The 16,111-nt window shown below is 33.6% G+C and overlaps 1 protein-coding gene across 2 annotated transcripts in view; it reads left to right on the plus strand.

Annotated features, from left to right (window-relative positions):
- The window catches only part of LOC145276987 (ubiquitin-like protein 7), a 59,592-nt gene that overhangs the window by 41,468 nt on the left and 2,013 nt on the right, over positions 1–16,111 (plus strand). The window contains exons 8-9 of one of the 2 annotated variants that reach the window (XM_080128554.1): positions 4,176–4,289; positions 12,826–12,924. In XM_080128554.1, the coding sequence (XP_079984680.1) occupies positions 4,176–4,289; positions 12,826–12,924 (213 nt within the window). The remainder of the gene's footprint in view (positions 1–4,175; positions 4,290–12,825; positions 12,925–16,111) is intronic. The other variant, XM_080128555.1, reaches the window with a different exon arrangement.

Consider the following 16,111-nt stretch of genomic DNA (forward strand, 5'->3'; position numbering starts at 1 on the left):
ATGGAAAACATGCAAAGATTTAATAAATATTTTAATAAATTGCATGTTTTATATTGCAAAAAACTTAAGCATATTGGAGGTGCATATATCTTTTATGTTAAATTTGTTATGTATTAGCAGAGGTACCTGGTGTTGCTCGGGTCATATAAGACAAAGGGAAGAAATGTAGTTGTTTAAACATCTCTAAAAAAAAATTGTATGTTTTCAATGTCCCAAATTCACTTTTCAACAAATATTTATTTATAAAATCATTAAAAAGGTTTAATATTAATTATTTTTATTATTGCATATGGATTTATTGTACCATGCTAATTTATGAATAGTATTTTCAAATTAAAATCAAGTTTTACGCATAGTGAAGAAAAATTATGTTCGGTGCTTTGCAAACCGCATCACGTTCATAAATGTCTAAGAACAAAAAAAAAATATTTCTCAATAAATGCTTTACCTCATTTGGCCACAGTCATACTATCTAAATAAATATCTCTAAATTTATGTACTTAACGTATCCGAGAGGTGAAGCATTTCATGCGTGCACAGATCTAAAATCGTTTAGAAAGAGATGATTTTACGTAACACTCCCCCATCGGATTCTGCAGTCATTAAGGTAGAAAAAAAGAAATATTTTGTTCTAAATTTCACATATGCATCAGAGTCCCTATACTTTAAGACAGTACCAGAATCATTCTTATTCACTTTGGATTTCAAAAGTTTTAGTGAGACATACAAACACACATACATTCATACACACTGACATCTTTCCTTTATATAATAGACTAGTGGGGAGCGCCCAACGGTTGAAAAATTCGGTTAAAAAAAGTAAAGATGGGACTTGGATGCCATCAGCCAGAAGTGAAATTGAAAGCAAAATTTTGTAAGCTAAAAAAAAAAAAAAAAAGGCTGCATGCTCGGGACAAACTCGCATTCCTTAAGTTCACAAGCAAATGGATGGGGCCATGATGACACATGTTATGACACTGCAAATTTAGTTTTTTTAAAACAAAACAATGAAATGACCATTTATACATGCGCGTTTTGCAATCAGTGTTGAAAGCAAAGTTTTTATTTAATCTCCCTTCAAACAAAACATTTTACATAAAATAATTAATTTTTTTCCAATTTTTGTGTGTCTGAGAGATCACTCTTTCTAACAATACCATGTTCGTGCCACTTTGATGTGGATGACAAAAGCTTTTAGCTGACATACTAACACACAGATATTTTCCCATTATATAATAGACTAGCATAGCCCAGGTTCACGTGGAGTTCTGCTTGTTATGTTTCTACTATACTAAGGATATTGAGGATTTTTCATTATTATATGTCAATTCCATCGTTACCCCCACAACAATTAAGAATATAAAAGAACGGATAAAAAAACGATAATGTAATCGCCTCCCCCCCCCCCCAAAAAAAAAAGAAGTATGTAACAACCACTCTACAAGATAATCCAGCAAAAGAGATATGAAGAAAAGAAGCTATTTTCTGGATATTGAGCACTTTTTGTTGCCTGTGCGCTGGACCCCCCCCTCCCAGAAAAAAGAAATAAATGAATCAAAACAACTTTTCTTTCAATCAAAATAGCAGGAAGTGCCGTGAAACTGATTTAAAAAAAAAAAAAAGTCACGGCAGCCAGGCTTGAACATGAAACGCGAAAGAGGGGAAGAAGGTAAAAAGTTATGGGCAAATGCGGTTGCCCATATGACCACACGCATTTGGTCACATGGCCGCGAGTGCTTATGACATCATGACGTTGCAAAATAAGCTTTTTAAACATAGTTTTAGTTAATTACGTGTGCGTGACTTGCAAAACAGCAACATGAAAAACAAGATCTCCCTTCCAATCTTTTTTCTAATTTTCATCCAGGGCATTGCTCTTTCACATGGTATCGGTTTCGACCCAGTCAGATGCAGATGACAAAAGCTTTTAGTAGGCATACAAACAAACACACAAACATATACACAAGATTTATATAATAAAAGAAGATAAATAAAATTATATAGTTACTTTTGGTGGACCATATATATATAATTTTTTTTTCAATAATATATATTAATTTTTCTGCTTTTAAAAGTATAGTTTGTTTTGTTCTATATTTATTTATTGCATCTTCAGTTTGTCCTTGTTCAAATTGTCAGTCTTTTATGTCAATTAAAATAATTACAGACTATAAATTAAGATTCTTATGAATCAGCAAAGCAGGTGCAAATTAGTTGCAATTAGTACCAGAACTTATTTATTCAACTATTCTAAGAGTCTATAAACAGATTCTAAAGGATGGGTTGCATGTGCCTGGCTTAAGCAAGGAACACATACTTGTACTTGATTCCTCGACGGATGCATAAACTAGTGTCATGCACTGATCTCCTATGGAACTCTATACAATGTAATTAGTGCTTGTACATTTTATGAACCGGGCGTATGTAAATTTCAACAAACAAATCTTACAAATGTTATGAAACAGAAAATAGCAAGGTTAATTGGATATGAATTACAATTAAAACAACAAAAAATGAAAAAGCATTTGCAAAAGGCAAGCCCGAGTGGATGCTTACATATGTTCGGTTCACAAAATGCACTTGTATCATGTAATCTTTTTCAATAGCATCTGATCTTCACTGATATTTAAAGTAGGCCAAGTAATTGTTCATAGTGTTAAAAATGTTATATTACATTGGTTGATCCACACTCAGTATCAACCCTCCTCCCCCACTCCCGGTTTGTATTGTAAGAGCCTGGCAATTTTTCTGCATTATTGTTAACATTATATACAAGGACATTCTGCGTATTTGTACATTTGTACTAATTACAATTTGTTATCTAATCAAACTGTTTACTTTGAACTTGCTATTTATCTAGTTGCTTAGTACCATCTATCATATGAGCAATACATTTTATGTCATTGTTAATGAGAACAAACATTAACTATTTGAATTTGGTTCAAGCATAAATTGGGAGGAGAAGGGGTTCCTTATTGGCCTGATGGATACTGTTGGGTATTATGAAATTGATTATGCTAAATTTGATAATATAAAAATAGTGCGTTATTCATGAAATGACTGCATCAGAGTGGATTTGGCATCAAACTGCCAAGGCCTTGCCCTATTGTGCACACTTATGTGTAAATTCTTTAGATGGTGGGAATGAAAGCAAATGTAAAAAGAAATAGGGAAGAAGAAAAGAGAGAAATATCATATATATATATATATATATAGAGACAGAGAGAGAGATAGTTTAAGACATTACATGAGTTTCATAAATATTTGGAATTCCTAAATATTTATGAGCATATTTTAGAATTTCTAAATATTTTCAAACTCTTTTGAGATATTATTATCAAAGTTCTCTCTCTCATTCTTCCCAACTCTGTCTTACTCCGTTCACTTTCCTATTCCCCCACTCTATCTCTCTATTTTCCTTTCTCCCTCTGGTCTCCCTCTCTCGCTCTTCTATGCCTCCTCTCCCTCGCTCTTCTCTTGCTTACCTCCCCCTTTCCGATCTCACCATTTCTTTTTCTTTTTTTTTATCATTTACACTTTATTATCATTTATTATTCAATTTTCCTCCCATCATCTAAAGCATTTATGCACGCTCACAAGACAGTTTCAGTAACATTAATATTTAATTATATATAAATATTTGTTATATAAACATTTAATTTAGGTATGCAAATGCATTTCAGTAACTTAACACTTCGTCAAAGCCCAGAAATAATAATATTATTCCTGAGCTCTGAGGAAGTGAAACACAATTGTAAGCCAAATTAAATGTTCATATAATATAGAACTCTACTAGTATTGAGCACTTTTGAAAAAATATTGATTTTTAAGTTCATTTTATAAATACATTTTAACTTGTTTAATAAATGTGTGTGGGTATATATATATATATATATATATATATATATATATATACTCAACAGGTCATGGGTGGGCTAATAATAATAATGGCTAGGAACTCTTTTCATGTGAAAAATGTCTTTCAACATATATATCTTCTTTATATATTCAAAATCAACGTTAAAAACAATGTTTTTGCATCAAAATTGATTCTTTTTCAATGTTTTTTCTCATATGATACTTGGTAAACTAAAGTTTTTTTTGTGTTCAGCTTTCTCAAAAGTTGCTTCTTTTTTTAAATTCTGATTTGAAATGCTTTCCTATTTTTTGTTCAGCTCTATGGCAATACAGGCCAAGGCATAACTGCATCCCAGCTTGCAGTAGCTTTAGCTGCTGCCACGGCAACAGGAAGTTCTTCTGAAGCCTCCACATCGGGGGCTGGACAGTTGGTTAGTTTTTGTTTTGTTTGTCTTTATCATAAAATTGAAATCAGTCTGCAATGAAACATAAAGTGTCTTTTACAGAAATTGGTACACACTTTTTTTTTTTGTTTTTTGTAACCTATGCTTACCGTGGCAGACATCTATACTCCTATAATTTAAAAAAAATTTTTTTTTGTGTATTGATATTAATATTAAAAACCCTTTTTCTATTTATTTAAAAAGAAAATACAACTTTGTTATATATGGGGCGTGGAATTGCATTCATCTGCAAAAGATCTAGCTAATTTGCATATTCTTTTAAAAAACATTCATTTTAATTAATTCCCTATTAGTTTTTTATTTGTTTTATGGAATGATCATCTTTAGTTAATTATTACATGTAATTGTATTCATGCAGATATTCTACATGATTTATACTTGTGTAATATTTGCGTAAAAAGGTTATACTAAACACAAACCTATTTCTATATATATTTATGTATACATGTATTTGTTTAAAAAATTTTGCCTATCAAAATCCTCTGTTAGATTTTGGTAAACAGACATGAAACTTAATATATAGGGCATTCGAACCCATGCAAAACTTTATATTTGGGTTTTAACTGGGAAAAACCGGTGTGAAAATTAAAGAAATGGAATTTGCCAGATGAAGGTCAAACAACGGCATTACGAATATGCATGCATAATATAATAGCTATTGGTTCATGTTTTAATTTTTAACCTTGCAGCAAACATGTTTTCATAGATCAGGGATTAACATGACAGGAAAAAGTAAATCCTAAGTTAAACATTTTGGTTTTGATTCTTGGTAGTGGTGCACAAGTCATTTTTTTTTTTTTGTTTTCAAACTTTTTAAATCATTACTATATATTGGGTCCAATATAATATAATAATAAATACGAAATCTGCATTAACCAAAATATTGTATTTAAGCGTATTTTATGGCTGGGCAATGCCTGGTGGCCTACTAGTGTACAACAAAATGCTAGTCAATTAAAAAAAATATGGAGAATTATTAATTAGATATCAGATTTTACAAAACATGTTACTTTAAAATTATGGTACTTATGTAGAATAAGGACCGTGATATTGGAATTTTGGGGCAGTTTATGTAAAACGCTGGAAGATGCTGAATGAAAGTTCTGTGATTTTTTTTTTATTTTTTATTTTTTCATGCAAACGATGGCAAATTTTTTCAACAAAGAATGTTATTTCTGTTATCATGAAGATAATTCAATGAAAAATTGGAAAAAATGAAAACGATATTCTTTATGAATAAAATACAATTAATAATTATTGGATAATTTTTATGAAACTTTCCATGGACAAAATTTTTTTCCAAAAACATCCCATCTGTGGCACACAATACCATGCAACGTGGTCATCTTTAATTACTATGTCAACAAATATCTATCAGACTGTCTATTTAAGTGATCAGATTTTATCCATCCCACCCATCATTCTCAATCCATTTTTGATGCCATTGACGTCCTTCCCACCCCCTCAAGTGTTAGAAAGAAAAAGATAAAATAAGTTTATCGACGAAACAAAGGTATAGGAAGTAGGTAGAAAGACAATGCAAAGGAAATTGTTTACAAATGAACATAAAAGAAAGTTGAATTAGTATTGTTAATCAAGGTGTTGCAGAAACGGGGACAAAAGATCGAACAATAGAGATCAGTATATTTAGAATTAGTTTACAGTTTTACAAATGGCAATGAGTTTTGTGACTGTTAGGGACAGTTTACAGACAGTATTAGGTTTGTGAAGGTTGAAGACAGTTTGCAGGAGATTGTGATGAGCTGATGACAATCGACGATAAAGAGGCTTTTACAGACTATGTAAATGTGGACATTTGCATTCAGAGAATCATTTTCCATGATGATGTTACACAAATGCCTGATATATACAGAATGTGTTAGTCTTGTTTCTGTCAAGTTTGTGTTTTGAGTTGTTTTTTCTTTTATTAGTTGTGAACCCATGCACGCCTCCTTGGCAGTTGTCAATGTGAGAGACTATGATATGGCTAGAGTTGGAAGATAACAAAATGAAGGCCATGGAAACAGCATTGAGGTTGGCAATTGTTGTTGAGGTGATGGTGCGTGGTTTCACATTTTCATAATATTTTCCATCATCTAATTAATAACATCATTTAACCCTTATCCTCGAGTGGTGATTGGCCTTGTTAAGTGGTGACTCATCAGTATAAAATATGTAAGTTTAAAGTAAAATAACCATTTTCTTGATTTTACAACAAGTCTTAACCAAATAATCCAGTTTACAAATGCCTTTTTGGGAATTTTGAGCAGATTACATTTGCATGCCAAATTGAACCCTCACATAAAAATTGAACATGTCAGTTAAAATAAAATGAAAATTTGCTGCTTACTTCATAGTGCCAATAAGTTATTTTAAAGAAATGAAATAGAACATTTTAGAAGGGGAGTTGTATATGTCTGCCGATAATTCTAACAAAATAGACTATTCGATTGGCATAATGATCAGCCTGTTAATTTGATCATCTACGAGACAATGTTCTGATTTCTGTATAGTTGTTTCATCTGATAACACATACACAAAAAAATAATATAAGGTTCAAGTACAGAATAGTTTACAGTTGGGAACACGTACATAAAAACAACAAATATAACATGATAAAATTAAATACAAATATAACAACAAATATAACATGATAAAATTAAATTCTCTACTAAACTGTATACTTTTAATTTGTGGAAACTGTAAGATATTTTATTTTGAAATTTTATTTCAATGTTTGTATGACAATAAGTTGTACGAAAGATACCATAGCAATTAAGTTTATCATTTTGCTTGACTTAAGTGTGGTTTTATGAGGGTTTATTTTCAGGCAGAGGCTTGCCACTCTGACTTTGATTCCAAAATTTTCAAAAGAAAGAATTTTGTAAATCTAAGACTGACCTTTTCAATGTCAATTTTGGATTTACAGAATCTTTGTTTTTTTTTCTATTGATATTGTTTTATTTTCTTTTTTGTCTTTTTTTTTTGTTTTATTTTCTTTTTTGTCTTTTTTTTTTTTTCTTTTGGTAATTTATTTTAGTTGAATCATTTGCTCAATTTCTCTGCGCCTTTTTCATTTACACAAATTACAAATATATTTGCATTCAGTGACTATGAAAAGATAACCTGAAATCAAAATTTTCTTTTCAGGAGTTTCATATAAACAATGACAATACAAAGTTTTATTTTCTGTGATGCAATCTGTGTACAAACTCTGATGTTGTTGATTGAGATTGTCGGACTGACTTCCTCATCCTTGGTTGTTATTGTCACAACGTTTCGGCCGTTTTGCCCTCCGGCCTTCGTCAGGTGAACGGTTTGTTAGGAGTCTCGAACCAAGATGAGGAAGTCAGTCCGACAATCTCAATCAATGAAAACAACTCATCTCAAAAATACAGACAATTACTATCGAATCGGTACGGACCCGACATTAGGATTGAATGGCGACACCTAGAAAAGCGTCATATGAAACTGGCAAGACTCGCTAACCATCTAACCTTCCTGTACAGATGTAGAGACTTAAAACTCATACCAGCAGGGTTGACATTAAAAACAGCAGTGGAGTCCAGGAAGGCACGTAGAGTCGCGGAAAGGGCAGGGCATGCCCTCGTTCGAGAAAGGATCCAACACACCCGCTGGAATAAACAAAAACTAAGGAACGAAATCTCCAACACCTTAACATCGTTCCTTGTCAAAGTGATCCAAGAGGAAGACAGGGCGAGAATCCAATCAGATCTGGATAAATCGTACAGACAAGAATATGAGAAGGTCAAAGGACGCCAAATCAAGAAGCTCACAAAGCTCAAAGACCAGAGGATTGTAACATCAAAACACCGCTCACCTGTGAAAGCGGTCATCAACCTCAGCAGCCGCCAACTGAGTCACTCAGAGGAAGCAGTACTAAATAAAGGTCTCAACTTAGCAACAACAACCAAACGCGTTCCATTCTTAGATATCATAACACACATGGAAGATATAGCCCTGAGAATCCCATCAACCCAAGGTGATGAAATAAGATGGAAAGTGAGACAAGTACTCGAGAAAGCCAAGCCTCCTAAATAAAACATCTCTCGGGAAGATAGGCTGGCTATAAGAAACCTACAGGGTGACAGCAGTATAATAATTCTGCCAGCAGACAAAGGCAATGCTACTGTGGTGATGGACATGTCGGAATACTCTGAAAAAATGGCAGGCCTAATCGCAGATGGTAGCTACGGTAAAATAAAGAAGGACCCAACTTTGAAAACCGAAAGAAAGCTGTTACAAATCCTTACGAAAAACAAGGAACACATCGCTCCGATGAGATATAGACAGCTGGTCCAGCATTACAGTAAGCTACCACATATGTACGGTCTCCCCAAGATACACAAAGACGGTATTCCACTCAGACCCATAGTGAGCTGCCAAGGCTCAGCATGCCACCCACTGAGCAGGTACCTTGTGGATATAATAAACCCATTAGCAGGCAAGTCAGCAACACATGTAAAGAATTCTGCCCACTTCACGGAATTGATCAAGGGAGCACCCATCAGTACAAACCAAATGGTAAGCCTAGATGTGGTTAGCCTGTTCACTAAAGTCCCAACTAGTGAGGCACTAGCAGTAATTCAAGACAAACTAGCTGCGGACCTCTCCATAGAAGAGTGCACATGTGTACCATTGCCAAACTTAATGGAAATGCTGACATTCTGCATAGAAACAACCTACTTCAGAATGGGTACTGACCTATATCGATAAGAGGAGGGACTAGCTATGGGCTCGCCATTATCACCAGTGATGGCGAACATATACATGGAATACTTCGAAGACATGGCCTTAGGTTCAGCTCCCCTTAAAACCCACCATGTGGCTAAGATACGTTGATGACACCTTCATACTCTGGCCCCATCAGGAAGACGTCCAGGCTCTCCTAGATCATGTGAACTCAATAAGACCATCGATACAGTTCACAATGGAGAAAGAAAAAGATAACCAACTGGCCTTCCTTGATATACTCATATCACGCACAGAGCATGGATTTAAGACATCTGTATATCGCAAGCCTACCTTCACCGGACAATACCTAAACTTCAACTCCCATCACCCATACAGTATCAAACATGGAATCGCACGCTGCTTACAACATCGAGCAGAGACAATAAGTAGCGACACCATTACATACCACCAAGAAATGGTCAGGTTGAAGAATACCCTCCGTCGTAACAACTACCCCGATAGCATACTATCCACCAGACGTGTTAATAGTATAAGAGAGGAGAATGAAACCCAAAAACCTCCAACGGTCTGCCTACCATACATATGAGGCATCTCCGAAAAGATTCAGAGAATATGTGCCCCCTACAACATCAGGACGGTATTCAAAAGCGAGTCAACACTCAGACGACACCTGGTACGAGTGAAGCCCCGCATGGATGAGAACATGACCAAAAACTGCATATACTCGATCCCATGCAGTTGCAGAAAGGTTTACAAGGGTGAAACATGCCGCCCCCTTAAAGTAAGGGTGGAAGAACACCGAAAAGCGGTAACTAAAGGGGAGACGGAAAAATCGGGTATAGCCAACCATGTCTGGATGGAGAGGGGGGATCATCGCCCCCTATGGGATGAAGTAAAAATAATAAACAGAGAGACCCACTGGAAAGTGAGAAAACTTAAAGAAACAGCTCACATGCTCGGACATAACAACCTACTGAGCAAACCAAGCATAGAGCTGAATGCAATTTGGACACCTCTGATAGAGAGAGAAAACCTTGAATAACAACATAGGTTTAACATTAACAAAAACCAACTAAGAATTGTCCTAGTGACATATGGCCGAGTGGTCCTAGACGTTGTATCAAAGTTTACAGTTACCCAAAGGTGCTGAGTTCAATCCTGAACGAAGGCAGTGAAAAAGTAACATTGAAAAACAGAGAATCAGCAACTATGTCCCAAAGCCTAGCTGGAGTCCGAACACGGTACCCCCGTAATAATAATAAAGGGTTGGGTTCGAGACTCCTAACAAACCGTTCACCTGACGAAGGCCGGAGGGCAAAACGGCCGAAACGTTGTGACAATAACAACCAAGATGAGGAAGTCAGTCCGACAATCTCAATCAATGAAAACAACTCATCTCAAAAATACAGACAATTACTCTGATGTTGTTGTCTTGCTCGCTACCTACTGCAAAGACTTTTTGTACATGAATACTTTAAATGGTGGGAGGATGTAATCTAAATACAGGGTGAATGATTTGAGTAGTATGAAAGGAATGAAATGATGTAAATAATTAAGAGATAGAAAAAAAAAGAGTAGGAAAAGAGGAGTTATGAAGTCCCAAAAGAGTTTCGTGAAAATTTAATTTTCAAAGATTTACATAACTGTTTAATGATACAGGGTGTCCCAATAAAATGTATACACTCTTTAAATGACCATAAAACCAACATTTATTATAAGAAAGAAAAGATTCATACATCAAAATACTGTGAACAAATATAGAAACCAGCTAATTATCGAAAGTGTTCAAATTATTGGCCATTGTGGTCCATGAACAGCTTACAACGTTCACCAATTGAATAAAAAACGTCCCTAATCAGTTCAGTTGTTATATATTAACACATCTTCTTTCAATGGTTGCTTTCAGCTCATTCATTGTAGCTCATTTTGTGGTGTGGATCCTGTATTTAAAATGCCTCTACCCCTGCCCCCAAAAAGAGGAAATCTGGTGGACAGTACTCGATACTTCCTCTTCATCCTAACTATCTGTTTCGCAGGAGACTATCAAGATATGCTTTTACGTCATGATGATAGTGGGGAAGTGCTCCATCCTGCTGGAAGTGCCATTCTTAATTCTTAAACATCTCTTGGGAACGTGGTATAGCATATTCATGTAGCAAGTTGAGATAATTTAAAGAGGGTATACATTTTATTGGGACACCCTGTATATATATATAATGGGCACTTGTACATTTTAGGCTTGAAGGACAATTTTTTTGTTTTTATTTTTGAAGAGTTCCAAGGAGGGACAATTCAAAGAGTTGTTTATATGTAACACACTGGTAAAACAAAACAAACCGAACTAAATTAACAATAATGACACAACTGAACATTTCTTGAATCAAAATAAAAATATTTTAACTTTTATAAAATAATTGTAATTTTGAAATAAATTACAACGGGCATTTTTTTATATTTATACGAAAAATATATGGCTTAAAAAAAAAATGAACATTTTTTTAAATATGATTTTTATTTATGAAAAAGAAATTCTGACTTGAATGGAAGTGGTCAAAATCGAAATTTTACTAAATTAAACTTTAATAATAAACTAAAATATGAGGTGCCTTCAATAAGTTTCCAGACTTTTTTTTCGTGTGGCCACTTTTATTGATCATACACACATGAAACTCTAGTCTCCTTTAGCTGCAATCCACTTGTACCATTCCAACAACTGGAAGGCCTCATGGAGGTCCTCTTGTGTGAACGTGTCAATGATCCTTGTCACAGACTCTTTCATCTCCTCAATTGTCTCATAATGATAGACTCTAAGGTTTTCCTTGAGTTTAGGGAATAACCAAAAGACGCGGGAGCAAGGTTTGGATGATAGGGGGGGTGAGGAACTGTCTTAATGCCCATCTTGGTCAAATAGTCTGATCTTCTATGAGCACTCTTGGAACAAACTTCGTACAAATCTTCCACATTTTCAGTTTCTCGCGAATAACTACGCTTACATTAAACTGTGCACTTATTGTCTCTACAGACACACGGCGATCCTTATCCATGAAATTCTTTATTTGACCAATCAACCCTGGTTTTTTGACTTCCATACTCCTCCCACACCTCATCATCCCTCACTGACTCCCTACTTTCGTTGAATCTCTTATGCCACTCAAAAACATATAGAAACAAGAAAACAAGATGAACGGTAGTATATAGATAGATATAATGAATACTGACTCAACAGGTCATGAGTGATTTAGTTTTAATTAAAAATCTATTAATATGTATAAAATATTTATTTCTTAATTAAATACTTCACACAATTTTCAATAAATTGGCATGATGTTTTCTAAAGATATTGATTAAAGAATATTTTGAGGATTTAATTATTTAGATTAAGTATATGAATGTAACAATAGAATGAAGTTAAAAAAAAAATTATGTAAATTTGATAAAGTAATTGGAAAATTTCTCCATGAAATGAGAATTAATACAAGGGGCGTTCCAAAAGTAATGGCTCTTATTTTTTATTCCAAATGATTGTCATAAAGTTTTTGAATAGGTTAATAATAATCTTAAGTCATTTTTTTTATAAACCAATCATTCTAATCATTCATGACCTAAAATGTGACGCCTTTTACTTATATTTAAAAATATTTCAATTTTTTCCTTTAATATTTCAATTTTCTTTGTATATGTAAAAAAAATCTAATCAATACTTAACAGATTTCAAAAAAAATTTTTTCATTGTTTAAAATATTTATGGAGACATACCGAGAGTTAGTTAATATTCATTTTTTTCCAGGATTCTGCAATATCCTCTGACGCCACTGGAGCCTCTCCTCCAATTACAAGTGATTTCTTTCAGCAAGCCATTGCTCAAGCACAAAATATTGCCACGCAAGTAAGTGTTTGATTATAGGAACATTGTGTGTATATATATATATGTGTGTGTCTATATATATATAAAATATACTTTACCTTTCACCAGACTATCCATTCATGTGAAATCACCTTTTTCTTCACCATATTCCCTCTGCTTCACTTTTTGTTATCAAGTAAGATCTTTGACTTATTTGCAGTTTCATCAAATACTTTTTTATGCAAAATCCGATCCCGCATTTTGCTAATTCCTACCTTCTGATGAGAAAGTATTTCTTTGAAACTCCGCGGATTAAGGACTATCCACTTATTAAGTGTTTCCTTTTCAGATTAAATATGTTTTTAACTCTTTTTCAAAGTATTTTTTAACATGTTTAAATAATAATAATAATAATAATAATAATAATAATATTTTCTCTTTTATATATATATATAAAATTGTAGATGCCTTGGCAAAATCTAAGGGAGTAAACCCCAACAAAAAATTCGGTTTGGAGTCCCGGTAGGCAGATGGTGAAGCACTGCAACACCTTTCTGGCAACTCTTGCAGCTGCATTGGCTCTGACTGTATTGGTTTACCTTTCCGTCTAACTTTGTCTGCAACACTGAGAGGGAGACCCTAGTAACTGAGCAAACCTAGGTCTCCTTATCGCCCGCCCAGGCCTGCATCCTTTGAACTGTGTAGTTACAGCAGATGCTGCAGTGCACAAGACTAGATGCAGAATGCCATTGTCTTATTAGACAAAAGGTTGCCATCTGCAATATTTATAAATGTGGTGACGTATGTTGAAAAGAAATCAATAAAGTGCTCGATTGCAAAAATGTGAACACTAAAATACAAATTTATTTAAAAACTGTTTCAGAGATGTTCTATCGTTTCATTGACATGGATTGACTATTTCAAAAAAGACCATTATTACCTATCCAAATCATTAGTGACTCATGAAAACAAATCCAATAATGGAGTTCAAAGATCACGTGTATATCTTTCTGTGTATTTACTCGCGCAATTCACTCAAGTGTAACTTTTTTGGAAAGGTTAATAGACACAAACTGTATGGTTGTATGGGTTCTAATCATGACTTATTTTAAAAATAATTTAATTGTTGATGCTTTGTGTTCCTACTTTAATAGCATTGCCATATAATAATAAAAGAAGTAAATAAAAGTAAGTTTTTTTTAGAAGACCCAGGACAATATTAACTGGAATAAACCAATGCACAGAAAAATTAGCCAGAAGTAACTCTTGAAGAAAAAAATAAAAAACACGAATTTGCCTCCAAATTCGTGTTGGTTCATGTGAAAATCACAAAAAATGTAAAACTCTGGTCATGGCTTTTACTAAAAACATGTAATTCTTTTTCATAAAATTCTGAGAAGATATTGAGCATTATACACGAGTGCAAATCCAAAACTCTAAGCCAACTAAAAAATCCAACACTCACAATATTATCAATAATATACATATACGATTTCTAAACAAAGGGACATAACTGTCATGCCAGCAAACGTTTTAGAATCTGAAGGATAATATTCAATTCGACATTAAATGGATGATCCTGAAATACTACTTAGCATATACACCTATACTTAAAAAATATCACCTTTGCACAAGTATATATTTGGATTAGCAAATCACCTTTGCACAAGTATATATTTGGATTAGTAGGGCACCCAGCATTTCCAGGTTATAAAATATGCTTAAATGTGATATTTTAATTTATGCAGATTTTCTATTTATCAATATAGAACCAATTCTCTGTTGATTATTATATTGTGCCCAATATATAGTAATGATTTCAAAAGTAAAAAAAAAAAAATGACTTTGGTGCCATTAGCTAGAATCGAAATCAAAACATTTAGTGCTCCAGCCTTACTGTTTGAGCTATCATCGAATGGATAAGAAATCTCTAAAAATGAGCCTACTTTAACATATGAATGTCTATTTGTGCATGCATACAAGAGCACTTTGTCGACTTATGCCTACCAAGTTCCAATTTTTTTCAAATTTGACTCTTAACAGCTATTTTTACCAGCTTATATATATATATATATATATACACACACACACACAAAACAATTGTCTACAAGAAATGCATTCATTTAACCCATCTCACACCGCTCTGTGACCTTTGAAAAAAGTCGAAACAGACTGTCAAGCAAACATACAGCAATATAATGAGTTTTATATACAGTAGAACTCCAGGATACGGTGGCTTAAGATACATTTTTTTTTTCAGGTTACGATGTGGAATATGATGTTTTTCCAGCCTCTGGTTATGGTATTTGCACCGCCATATGGTGTTATTTATAATGTTATTTGATTATATACGTGTGTATTATAATACACATGTATATAATACTGTACTGTATTTTGTTACTGATTTTTAATGCCACATGCCGGGGTTCTACTGTATTAGATTCATGAGTATGGGTGTGTGTGTGTGTTTGGAAAGATGTGTGCTTGTGCATGCATGTATATTTGTATGCATATAGCTCCACTGCTAAAATTGGGTAACTATCCATAACAAATTTAACACCACTACCCTCATCAATTTATATAAGTTTAATGATAAACATCCTTGCCTCACACTTGGATTTACATCATGGTCAAGGGATACATATGACTCGATAGGTATGTATATTTGTGTGTGTGTATATGTACAGGTCATCTAAAAATTAAAATAGCTTATCTACTAATTTGTATTATATAAGATGTGTTGTTAGCAGAAGAGGTTAAAATAGCAAGTGTAACCTCTTTATATTAAAACTTCTAGCTTCCTACCTCTCTATCTATTTTTCTGTTTTCTCTTCCCTGGTTTTCCTCCTTCATGCTTTGTACGCCTCCACCCAACTCATTCGTCTCTATTGAAAATACAGTGCTTATGCACTTATTGAACTGCACTATTTTTAAATAGTATTTTCGAGTTAAATTGAAGTTATACAATATTTTTTTTTTATTATTAAATTATGTGAAAGTACAGAATAGTTACAAAACTCCCTCCTCTCCCCATGTTAAGAATGCCTTTCTAAATAATAACGTTATTTATTAATTTATTTATTGCGGCCTATTATCCTTATCTTTCTTAGTTGTTGTTTAACAACATTTCGGCCAACTATTCTTCTGGCCTTTGTCAGGTGGTAACAGCGACGGGATAGAAAGATGAGGATAATAGTCCGCAATAAATAAATTCATAAATAATATTAAT

This window comes from Euprymna scolopes, chromosome 5, assembly GCF_053919585.1.
Source record: "Euprymna scolopes isolate OS-2025 chromosome 5, ASM5391958v1, whole genome shotgun sequence".
NCBI lineage: Eukaryota > Metazoa > Mollusca > Cephalopoda > Sepiida > Sepiolidae > Euprymna > Euprymna scolopes.